Below are 12,568 nucleotides of genomic sequence, written 5' to 3'. Positions count from 1 at the left end.
GCCTGCGTGTCTTCCCATGTATCTTTGCCCCATTTCCTGTCTCTCTCTACTGTCAATGAAAAAATGCAACAAAAAAAAACTAAGCAAGACTGGAGCCAGAAATACCTCATGTAAGACGAAACTAAGGACAAACAGAGCACACAGCAGGAAGAGCCATAGACGAGGATACGACAAAGAAACAGAGGACTTGAACAGTATTTACACATGAGGTAATCAGGGAGATAAGATACACCAGGGAGCACAACTGAAACTAATCACTGCAGATGAGACAAGATGAGTAAAACTAAACACAAGAGACAGGAGACTCAAAATAAAGCAGGAAGTAACAACACCAGTCTGGAAATGTTTACAAAGCAATTTCTAAGGCTTTGGGCCTCACTCGCTTCAGTTAAAGTCAATGTTCATAATTCAGCCCTTAAATCTGGCATAAAAGCAACATGGCTAACTAACCTCATTCCAACAGTCAAACGTGGGGGTGATAGTGTGACGGTCTGGAGATGATGCTTCAGGATTTGGATGACTTGCTGTAATTGATGGAACCATGAATTCTGCTCTCTACCAGAAAATCCTGAAGGAGAATGTCCGGCCATCAGTTTGTGCCTCGGAGTTCAAGCTCACTTAAGCAAGACAATGATCGAAAACACACCAGCAGATCCATCTATTAATGGCTCAGAAAACCAGAATGAAGGTTTAGGAGGGGGCTAGTCAAAGTCTGGGCTCAAATCTGATTGAGATGCTTTGGCCTGACCTTAAAAAGGCAGTTCATGCCAGAAAACCCTCCCATGTGGCTGAATTAAAACAATTCTACAAACAAGAGTGGGCCAAAATTCCTCCACAGCGAAGTGAAAGACTCACTGCCAGTTATTGCAAACCCTTGATTGCAGTTCTTGCTGCCAAGGGTGGTACAACCAGTTATTAGGTTTAAGGCCAATTACTTTTTCACACAGTGCCAGTCAGGTAGGTTTGGATAGCTTTTTCAGCACTAAAGGAAAAAGTAATTGCCATAAAAATGAAAAGTTCCTTTGACATTTCGTAAACAAAGGTAGTCAAAATGTTAGGTAATGGATTAGAATCTCAGTGGACTCCAGAATGCCTGCTGTATCAGACTGTTATTTTTCTGAGGATAACTGACTGCTATTGTGCTTCACAGTGAATACTTCTGAGATGCTGATTCAGAGCAAAAGTTTTTACAGTCTACTTTGTAAAGATACAGAGCACTTCTGTGAGGGCCCATTGTGTATAACAGTATATTACAGCAACAAAACATTGCTGCAGATTACTGGACTGCCTGTTTCTGGTATCTCTTTGGACACTGATTCTCATCAAGCTCGCACAGAATTCTGTCCTTTGCAGGGTAGCAGGGGCAAAAAGCAGTGTGTATGCAGGCATTAATCCCCTGCACTCTTCTGCATCTTCTACTCTCTTCTCTGTGCTGCACTGCCATAAATGCTTATTCCTCTTCCTCTTTCACATCCACACTATTGCCTCAATTGGTATCTGAGCAGCTCCTCCAAGACTGAATAAATATGTTTTACATTGCTTACAGTCATGGGTTACACTCCTGGGGTCAGCAGATTTTTGTAGTTATTTGAACTATTCTGCATGTGCAGAATTATAAAACAAAGAAATGCTGGCATATTTTGGGGTATATAGAAAAAAATATTTTCTATTTTGAACACAAAGATATTTATAAACAATATTTGTTCAAATTATGGACATATTTAGTTATTCATTTCTCTAAACTTCCTAAAACTTTATAAAACGCTTACAAAGATTGATAAATGTGATTTTCTATGTGCAGTAGTAAATTGTTTTGAAGTATTTTTACATTAAGTTCTAAAAACTTCAGCTGAGAACTGAGCCAAAGCAGCTGAGAAGAACTGTGAATTCATTCCTGAAAGAGAAGCTGTAATCAGTAAAACCCATAAAATTGATGTCAACAAACAAATCCACAATAATAATATCACTGAAATTTTCTGCAGGACCTCATGACAGACGCCTCTTTTGCCCAGTAGTTATCGATACTTGAATTATTGCTGTACAGAAACATAACTCTTTTCAAAACGAGACAGTTGGTGGTTTGACACACTGTAACTTGACCCCAGACTGCCCATGTGTTCCTATGTACAATATTCTTATTAAAAACTGGGTCACTTGCTCTGGTTACACAAGAAAGCACTTTTTTTTTTCTTTTTTGTTAAAATTTTACTCAACTTGCTTGTTAGAACAATGATAAAAGGTGATGTGGTGTCCTTATAGTATTTTCCCCAACTCATCACATTGAAAGTCAGATGACAGAGTGATAAAAGGAAGAGAAAGCAGCTGGAAAATCAGCATGTTCTTTGTGGTCAGTGATCCACAGCATCAGTAATCACGAAAGGTCAAAAAAATCTAATGAAAAAGTGCCTCATCAGGGTCAAATCACAAGATACTACTCAGAACACATACACATACATTCCACAGATAATATTGTTACAGATTATATACATGCCATAGATTAAAAAAAATTTAAAGGACGATTTAACAGAATAACATGATTTGTGTATTTATAGCAGACCACATTTTAATAAGATATATTAACAAATAACAAATGACCATTTGGGCTTGAATGGATCTAACAGGTTCCACGTAACTCAGCTTCAAGCAAATGTAATCATCATCTGCTCCTAATGCCAGGGCATACCAAGGTTTTCTTTTATTATATTGACACTATTGTTCTTACATAATACAGCTGGTAGATCACTATGACGTGTTTCAATGTTCTTCCTAAAAGGGTCATTTATTTAGACAGATTAAACTTTTATATCATTGGTCACTGGGCCAAACAAAGCGCATATATCAAATCACCTTTCAAATCTGATTTAAAAAAAAAAAAAAAAAAAAGATAAAAAGTTTCTGACCTGGGCCCAAAGCAAGGCTTTGAAGGGCTTTTTCGCTGGAAATGTAACCACAGATTTCAGTTCAGTTTTATTTTATAATCACGCACATCCCCTTAACAGTATCTCACAGCTTGTTTAGAAATATGCTACATTTAGATTTAATATTTAGATTGGAGCTGTTCTACTTAAAATGTATTCTTGTAGCACCTTGGCAGCACTACATTCAAAGGTAAAGATGAGATTTTGGGTGCTTTATAATACTGCACAACACAAAGACAATACTATAAAACTCACAACTGACAGTATGACAACAAATAAGGTTATAAGTAAAAAAAAAATTGTGAGTGAATAAATAGTTAAATTGCAGGGTTTTCATTCTGAATAAGCTTCACATACATACAGGCGTCTAAACCGGTGGTTAACGTTAGCACCATCTTGCGGTCGAATTAGAGTACTGCAGGGAAACTGAGTCCCACCGCGCCACATTTTCACAAAACAAACAAACAAATAAACAAACAAACAAAAGTCGTGTGATTGTTTTAAATTCAGGTGGTTGATTTTTATCAGCAAGAAATCGGTACTAATCATTCAAACCAACGTAAGCGCTCGGTGACCACGTGGGTGTGGGTGAGATCACATGAGCTGAGTGCACGTGACCGCTTCACGTGCTTCCAGGAATAAATAACCGGCTGGGAGGACAGTTTTACGTCTACATACTTTATCGTACTCACGCCGACAGGATCAGGTGGGGGGCAACCTGGAGCTGGAGAACTGATCGAATTCATACCAACAACTGACAAACAAGCTACAGGTAGATATTTTGTTGTTGTTTATTTCTTCCTCCGATTTTAGCCGTTGGGTTGTTTACCCGGAGAATTGACTGCTAGCTAAATTTGTGTCACATAAACTAGTAGAGAAAATACGTAAAACAAACAAACGATAAGTGCAGCTTATACCCTTTAACACTAACGTCGTTCAATAAGATTCAAAAATGTAGTTAGGAGCTTATTTGTTTGCGTGGCTTACATGTTGCTGTTTTTTTGCTCGCGAATGGGTGACCCATTTTAGCTTCGGGATCAGATGTTTTGAAACAGGTGGTGCCATTTCCCCCCCCCTGCATCATACGTGATTTATACTTATTATTCATTATTCTGTGCATTTTTGTATAGGCAGGCAGTATCTGGATAACTTAGACATAAGATAACTCACATATATATTATAAAAAATATGTGGGATTTAAAATATTGTGTAATATAATCCTGAATTGAGTCGGGGAAATGGAAAGTGAAACTGGTTCGTAAGCACGGCCTTTGAGCCCTGAACGCAAATTGAATGCTGAGACTTTGGTCAGTTTGTTGTGAACATGTCAGATGCAGGAGGAGATCCCTGGTTGAGCGGTAAACCAGAGAGAGGTGAAAACTGATTCTTCTTAATAGAGAATGACGGATTTTCCGTCCTGACCGTTGTAATGTATTGTTCCGTGTAAAGGAAATGGAAAAACATGACTTCTGCGAGAACATGGAAAGATCTAGTCTTGACTGCCACGTACAAATGACCTCAAACATTTTCTGTTAGCAGGCCCTCAGCATTATAACAAGTAATAAGGAAGTAATTTTCTTTTTTCCCTGTGGTTATCAAGATTAATACAGGTGGTATGACAACCTTGTTGGAATAAGTCCTTGTGATAAATTGAAGGACAAATCCACACCTCCAAAGTTGGAGCAGTAGATCTGGTGGCTCTGTTATGCTGTGTGGGATTTTGAGAGGGAAATCTACACAAAGTAGTTGTAATTGATCACTTTCATCCTATGTTCATCCTACATTTCTCTCCTAAAAGTAGTGGAAGATGGTGTGGAAAAGATGAATCATATTCTTTGACCCTCGCAGTCAGATCTCGGTCCATTTCAACAGCCGCGGCAGGTTTTGGACCTGGATGGTTTAAACTTCATCAAATGAGAGGATCTCTTTTGAAAGAGTGCCAAGGTGCACCACCCCATGTTATGTCAGTTTTTCATTTAATTTGTCTATGTGCAGGGAAGAGGGAGGAGTATTACAAAATGTTAAAGTGCAGCAGTTTAAAAGGCTAATTTCTGTAGATTCAAATGATTGAATTATCTTCAGAGATTGTCCTAATCACTGGTCTGAAAAGAAGATAAGAAACTGAAAGGTCTCCGTCCCCATGAACCCTTTTCAGTGGCTGTGGCTTTGGCTTTGACTCATCAGTTTTCATCTTTCTCTTAAACCGCCCACATAGGGGGAACATTTGCGGCCCTTTGGCCTTTTAAAAAAATAAATAAATTGTTAAATGTGGAAGGGGGTTTTTTTTTTTTTTTTTTTTTTTTGGAGAAATAAGGGCAGGGCTGAACAAAGGCCTCACAGCCTTTTCACTATGACTCAGCAACTTAAAGCAGCTAGGTGATGAGTGTGTTCAAGGTATTGACTTGGTACTGATTCCTTTAGAGAAGACAGCAGTGTGGGTCAGCAGGCTTTTCATCCACTTCCTCAAATCACAGGTTTTTTTTTAATGATTTTACTTTATTTCTGACAGGAGGAACTGAAACAACTTCTGTAGAAACAGAAAAAAAAAAGTCCTTGGTGTCTTTCAAATGTGTCACATTTGAAAGACTGAGCTGCAAGATGTGTGTGTGGGGGTTGGGTGGTGTTTGTTTTTTGTCAGGGGGTACTTATGTGTAATCTCAGAGTGATTGTGTCATTCTGCTACTGGAAACTTTCTGTTCTTTATTCCCTTTTTCTGACAGTGCAGTCCATCATGTGATAGAAACCAGTTTCACAGAAAGTTGCATGTTTCCCACATAGGTCTGTAGACCTGTCTGAACAGGTATGCTGTTCAGACATTAATTACGTCATACGCCAACAACATAGTAAACCTTTGTTTTCAGAGCCAGAGTAAACTCTCGGGCTGCTGAGTAAATCCATGTAGAAACTTTTTTTTGGCTTTGGTTTGGTTTGACTTGTAAGCAGAGTTTTGGTTAATTTTAGAGCACAGTGTGATCAAACTGAATCATCTGTAGCTCTTTTGCCAAATGCCATTAGATCATCTGATCCTAGAAGAAGCAGCGTGTCTGCACTGGTATTGATTTCTCTGGACTTCCTGTATTCCCGAGCACATGCCGCGCCGCTTTATAGCAGGCTACATTATCTCTAATGGAACTGATTTCAGCTCACACCAGTGCATTTTACCTTCTATAACAGGGCCTGTATTATTCATACACTGGGGCCACTTGGTGTTGTGTGCATTGGTGGTACTGTTTTTCTGCCATATGAACTGAAACCCAGTGTGATTTAACAGTGGAAAAAAGGAAGTCTTGTACTCCTAATGTTGTGAGCGTAAAGGCCTTTTCCTTTACTTTGTGGCTGTTTGTTGAAGTCTACTGAAATCGTTGAAATCAGTGCAGCATTTGCTGATGCAGTCTGTTTAACCACTGAAGGGGACTTTGACAAGCATGACTGGACACTGTCGCACTGCTTGAAGCTACAAGTGAGACAAACGCAGAGCAGAGAGAGTCCTCTTAGGGTCAGCCAGCTGTGAACTTCTCTTTTTTTTTTTTTTTTTTTTTTTTTTTTTTTTTAATGACTTAGTACTTTCAGGAATGCATCTTAAAGATGAATATCATATTCTGTGTGCAGTACAAATGTGAAAATCTTGCTTAAAAACAGTCTTATAATAAACTGATATAACCACCTTCATGTTTTAATCACAAACATATAGTGAGGGTATATCACCTTCAAAATGTGAAAGTGATGTAACCCCACCTTCAGGTTTCTCTTATTTTTAATAACTTTTACTGTACACTTGTTTCCAGTCATTTCAAGGTTAAGCACCTCTTGTGTTTAATTTTTTTCCCCCTGCTGTCTGAGCTTTATCTCTCAGATAACAGGAAACTGAAAATGTTCATTTAGCCAGTTATTGAAATAAAGTCTGTTTATGACATGACGCAGTAACAGAATAAACCAAATTACCACAGCTAACCCAAACTTATTAACTCATCTTTCAGGCAACATGTGGCATACAGCCTGCCTCCTGCTGGCTGCCAGCTTGTCTTTGAGCCTGGCCAGACCCCACCTTCATCCACTGTCCAGTGAGATGGTGAACCACATCAATAAACTGAATACTACCTGGAAGGTTAGTTTTGTATTTTTTTTTTTCTCCCTTGTTGCAGATCTCTGAGAGTCAAAGTGTTTGACTAAATCTCCTTCCTGTCCTGCAGGCTGGTCACAACTTCCATAATGTTGATTACAGTTATGTTCGGAAACTGTGCGGTACAATGCTGAAGGGACCCAAACTGCCAGTCATGTGAGTTCCAGTCATAGTTTCTCTGGTTGTGAAACAAACCATCTAACTATCCCTGACAGTGCAGTATTTCAACATACTCTCATGTCAGGGATACTTGTACTGTATATTGTGTGGTTTCAGTGTCACTGAAAAATCACTAATAGGGCTGTGTGATTGTGGCCAAAAAGATGATCACTATTTATATATATATATATATTTTTTTAATCAGTGTTGAGATCACAATTATTTGTGTCTTTTTTTTTTTTTTATTGCACTTTCAACCTAACACTGCTTTCACATCCATGTTGTGTTGCGTTCCTGCTAATCTACAGATCTTTGCATCAGCATAAAGTTGGTTCTTATTCACCTAAATTCTTCACATCTAAGTATGAAAAATTTAAAAATGGAATTAAAAAAATTGTACAAAACTTGACACAGTATTAAACCATCAGGGTGCTGCTTTCATTTTTTACATTGTGCTACATTCATGTTAATTAAAACTTCTTTAAGATGTTTAAATAATGCTTGTTCACCCGATCATTATTTTTATATGAAAGTGCAATAAAAACCTCTTAGAAGGTAAATCTAAGCTTTCACTTCATTCATTGTAGCTGCAACGTGATTAAAACGAGGTGCTCTGCAGCTGTGTATCCCTCTACATTTCCCCTGCATATTTACACTGATAAGCATAACTTTTGTCCAGCAAGCTGTTTTCCTGAAGCATTCATTACTCAGGGTTGTGTACACATCACTGGTGATTGCTTTGGTGATTGTTCTAAATCCAAAGTGTTTCCAAACATTGATGATCTGCTTCAAGGGACAAGCTCTGCTGTGCCAGAGAGCTGAATTTTGTTGTCTTTTAACACGGTGTTACTCAACCAAACTAGTCCAGGAAACGTAAAGCTGGGCAATGGAGGGAACAACTGTGATTGGCTCACACAGGCACATTTTCAGTCAGGCACTGATTTGCTTTTGGTTTGTGTTGCATTGATGGAGCAAGCATTTTCAGTATCACTTGTTCATGATTATTTAATTGTGGTAAATTAAAATTGTGATCAAGATTAAAAGCTGACTACAGTAGTACCACAGAGTAACACTTGACTCTGACTGTTTGCCTCTGCAGGGTTCAGTATGCTGGAGACTTGAACCTGCCAAAAGAATTTGACGCTAGAGAGCAGTGGCCCAACTGTCCCACTCTGGAAGAGATCAGAGACCAGGGCTCCTGTGGATCCTGCTGGGTGAGATGAAGATGCTCAAACACTAAAAGAATCTACTTGTGCAGGGGAAGAGAAATGCCTAAATCTAATGGAGCTCAACTTTTAGAAAAAATATAAATATTTGTCTTTTTCAAATTTTTCTATTGTCCGTTCCCCTGGTTCATGTCTTTGTTGTTGTGCTTCTAGGCATTTGGTGCTGCAGAGGCCATCTCTGATCGTGTGTGCATCCACAGTAAGGGTAAGATCAGTGTGGAGATCTCCTCAGAGGATCTGCTGACCTGCTGTGACAGCTGCGGCATGGGGTGAGCGGTTCTTGTCCAGCACATAATTGCGATCATTGTCGTGATTATTTTGCTCAGGATTAAGATCACAATTACTTAACAGGATCACACTATGCAAAATCTCATCTGAACAGTAGATTTCCTTCAACCGTAATAATTAAAAAGTTTAAAATATTAAAAGAAAGTGCTGTACTAGATTCGCACCATGATAACTTTCATTATTTTTATAAATCATTGGTTGTTCAGATCAGCAATTTCAGTTAAATATATCATATCGTGATATATCATATATCGTGATATATCATATATCATGATATTTGAGAAGTGAAATTAAATTTATAGGATTTACAGAAAGTGAGCAATAATTATTTAAACAAAATTAGGCAGGTGCATAAGGGTTGCCCAAAGTTTTGCATACCACTGTATGCATTAAATACAGTTTCTGTCAAAGCAGTTGTGAATTATTTTCCAACAAACCCTTCTCTCAGTTAACACTGAATTTAAAGTACAGTAAGCGCCAAACGACGTACACACATTTTAATCTGGGAAGAGGGCAAAGTGAATGAACAGTGTTTTATTTCAGTGCAGTCATAGAATATAAAATTTGTGCTGGGAGGAAAAAAATTGATAAGTACTTTTCCAAATTGAGTCCCTTTAGTATTTAAAGGTGAAAATGTTGGTGTTGATGTCTGTTTTGGTTGTTTTTTTTAGATGTAATGGTGGCTACCCTTCAGTTGCCTGGGACTTCTGGGCACAAGAGGGACTCGTCTCTGGAGGTCTCTATGACTCCCACGTTGGTGAGTGTGTTGCTGATAGATTAATGCAGTTATACACATGTTGGGTGTGTTTATAATGGCCGGGGACTCCATATCTTTGTCTGCAGGCTGCAGGCCCTACACCATCCCCCCCTGTGAGCACCATGTGAATGGCAGCAGACCTCCCTGCACTGGGGAGGGTGGTGACACACCCCAGTGTATCACTCAGTGTGAGCCTGGATACACACCAAGCTACAAACAGGACAAGCACTACGGTAAAAGGCTGGAAAAATGTTTTATATTTTGCCATAAAGGGTTTTCATGTTAGTTCAGAGTCTCTGGATAATTACCACTAATATTTTTATAAAAAGAATTAAATCAATCATTTGAATGGTATTTAGTCCCCACACTTGTGGCTGAAAGATGCCCCAGTTTAGTTTGTTATATGAATCAGTTTTGTTATATTGCACAAATGATAAATATTACATGAAATCTGAAGGACAGTTTGGGTTGTAAGTGGTCTAAAAACATGACTCATCATGATTCTCAAATATTAAAGATCTCATTGTGCACATGTACTTTTTATTTTTTAATTTATTTAATTTATTAATTACAAATTAAGTTTATGCAGACATGTTATACCCATATTAAACATTCTGCTGTACTTTTCTGTCTTAAAATATGCACACGCTGTTTGGGATTCTAACTGTGTGTGTGTGTGTGTGTGTGTGTGTGTGTGTGTGTGTGTGTGTGTGTGTGTGTGTTTCCGCGCGTTGCAGGTAAAACATCTTACAGTGTGCCATCGGATGAGCAGCAGATTCAGATGGAGATCTACAAGAATGGCCCAGTAGAGGGAGCGTTTACTGTCTACGATGACTTTGTCCTGTACAAGTCTGGTAATGCATATCCTGCCCTGCAATTTGCTGCTGATATTGGAAAGAACACTCTTGAGTATATTGTATTTAAAAAAAAATTTTGCTGCTCTGTAATGCTTTTCTTGTCCTTTTTTTTTTTTTTTTTTTTTTTTTTTTCTCCCCCCTTCTTGTTTCCAGGTGTGTATAAACATGTGTCTGGTTCTGCTGTTGGTGGACACGCCATCAAGATCCTGGGCTGGGGGGAGGAGAACGGTGTTCCCTACTGGCTCTGTGCCAACTCCTGGAACACTGACTGGGGTGATAATGGTGAGCAGAGATGCATATTTTACTACTTCTAACACATAAGGAGTCACCATCCTATGTGAAGGGATTTAATACTGAAAATGCTTCAGCTATAAAACACAAAGGCCAGTCTTATGGTGGTTGAACTCAACATTTCTTTCAATGTCACAAAGACATTACCATCATAAAGTCAGACTTTTTTTTTTTTTTTAATTTATACTATGCATTATTTTGATCAGGAGCACCTACATATCTATCTTCACTTCATTTTACATGCCAACGCACTGGATTCATGAGGCACAGCAAAGCTGAAATGCTATTCTGGCTATATCATTTAATAATATATACTATTTGACATTAATTGTTAAATGCAGTAAATAAGATAAGACCTGCTTATGCTCCCACACTCAAGATAAGCAGATATGTGGTGCTTATAAACTGATTGAACTGATTTCTGTGTTTCTCTGATCTTTAGGATACTTTAAATTCCTGCGTGGTTCAGATCACTGTGGTATTGAGTCTGAGATTGTGGCAGGTTTGCCCAAATAAGACCTAAGGTAAGACACTTACTTCTAACTTTTTCTTTACATGCACAATTCAGAAACTAAATCTAAATGCAAGCCTGAAAGTTTAAGAGTAGTGATGGCTTTAATCTTACCCCCCCCCCCCGCAGGTTTTGAGCTGCAGCATCATTACACTATCACTAGAGGGTGACACTCCACTTACCTGCCACAGAAGACAAAATTAACTGCTTTTAGTCCTTTTTAGCTAAAGCACGCTGATCACTTTGCACACCGGCTTAAAAAAGAGTGTGGTGAATTTGTAGATGGGATATGACAGAAATGCTGTGCCTGAGGACAAACTACAGGAGTTCATGTTCTTTCATCTCTAAATACATGGTCTGTCTTAAAGGTAGACAGAAGAAAATTTATTTTTAAACAGGCATGTGCATTTAATTACATCTATGTAGCTTCAAAGCAGGCTATTGCTTTCGTAGAAGTGATTAAATTTATCTGCCATCACATTTTATTGCACCGGTGGAAGTTGCAGGCAGTTTTAGAGCAATGGAATGTAAATTTTTTTTTTTTTTTTTTTTTTTTTTTTTTTTTAAGGCGAATGTGTCTAATTTGTAATGAGCACAGCTTTTATATTGACTTTTATATTTTTCAGTGCTACTCCATATTGTCAGGATGGACCATCTGTCATTGGTGCCTGTTGATGTTTTTAAACTTTAGTTTAGTAGAAAGTTTTTAGTTTTTTTTTTTTTTTTTTTTTTTTTTTTTTTTTTCTTAGGATAGTTGGAAATGAAATGCAGTGTTGTCTGCCTGTTATGATCATCATGTTGGCACATAACTGTTATGTTTTGAAATAAATGAATCTTTGGTTTCTAGTATGATGTGGTGTGTGTTTATTTATTTTAATTATTCAGATTGATGGTGTGGAGTTTGCATGTTCTTCCTGTGTCTGTGTGGATTCTCTGCAGGTACTCTGGCTTCCTCCCACAGTCCAAAGACAATGCAGTTATTGGAGTTGGGTTAATTGGTGATTCTAAACTGGTTCTGTCTCTGTGTTAGTCCTGCCCTGGTGACCTGTCCAGGGTGTCCCCTGCCTCTCGCCCTATGGCTCCAGCCCCCCCATGACCCTGATTTGGATAAGCGGAAGAAACTGGATGGATAGATATTGAGCTTTACCTTTTTTTTTTGTGGGTGGGTGGGGGCCCATGGTGGTGCACACATGTAGAAGATGGGAAAAAAAATGATTAAAATGTAATATCAATATCATAGGTTTCTGCTAATTTGAAAATTTTACTTCAAACATCTATCTTATCTATAAAAAAATCTTTTGTCATTTCCCTTCCCCCTGTACCAAATAAGCTGATGGTGGGGAAACTGAAGGTATCACAATTACTGACATTACTAAGGGTTTTTTTTTTTTTTTTTTTTTTTTAAATAAATCAGATTTTATGTTCATAATACCCAATTGAT

The 12,568-nt window shown here is 38.1% G+C and overlaps 1 protein-coding gene across 1 annotated transcript; it reads left to right on the top strand.

The window, feature by feature from the left end:
• Positions 1–3,536: 3,536 nt before the first annotated feature.
• Positions 3,537–11,678, top strand: ctsba (cathepsin Ba). Its single transcript, XM_030720889.1, has 11 exons — positions 3,537–3,690; positions 6,896–7,023; positions 7,109–7,194; positions 8,297–8,411; positions 8,577–8,692; positions 9,383–9,468; positions 9,555–9,701; positions 10,206–10,322; positions 10,479–10,607; positions 11,059–11,140; positions 11,257–11,678. Exons 2-10 carry the CDS (start codon positions 6,901–6,903, stop codon positions 11,130–11,132), a joined length of 993 nt encoding a protein of 330 aa, XP_030576749.1. The 5' UTR covers positions 3,537–3,690; positions 6,896–6,900; the 3' UTR covers positions 11,133–11,140; positions 11,257–11,678.
• The last annotated feature ends 890 nt before the right edge of the window (positions 11,679–12,568 follow it).

Source organism: Archocentrus centrarchus, chromosome 3 (assembly GCF_007364275.1).
Source record: "Archocentrus centrarchus isolate MPI-CPG fArcCen1 chromosome 3, fArcCen1, whole genome shotgun sequence".
Classification (NCBI taxonomy): domain Eukaryota; kingdom Metazoa; phylum Chordata; class Actinopteri; order Cichliformes; family Cichlidae; genus Archocentrus; species Archocentrus centrarchus.
Note: the sequence above shows the minus strand (reverse complement) of the source record. Positions and strands in the feature narration are given on the sequence as shown.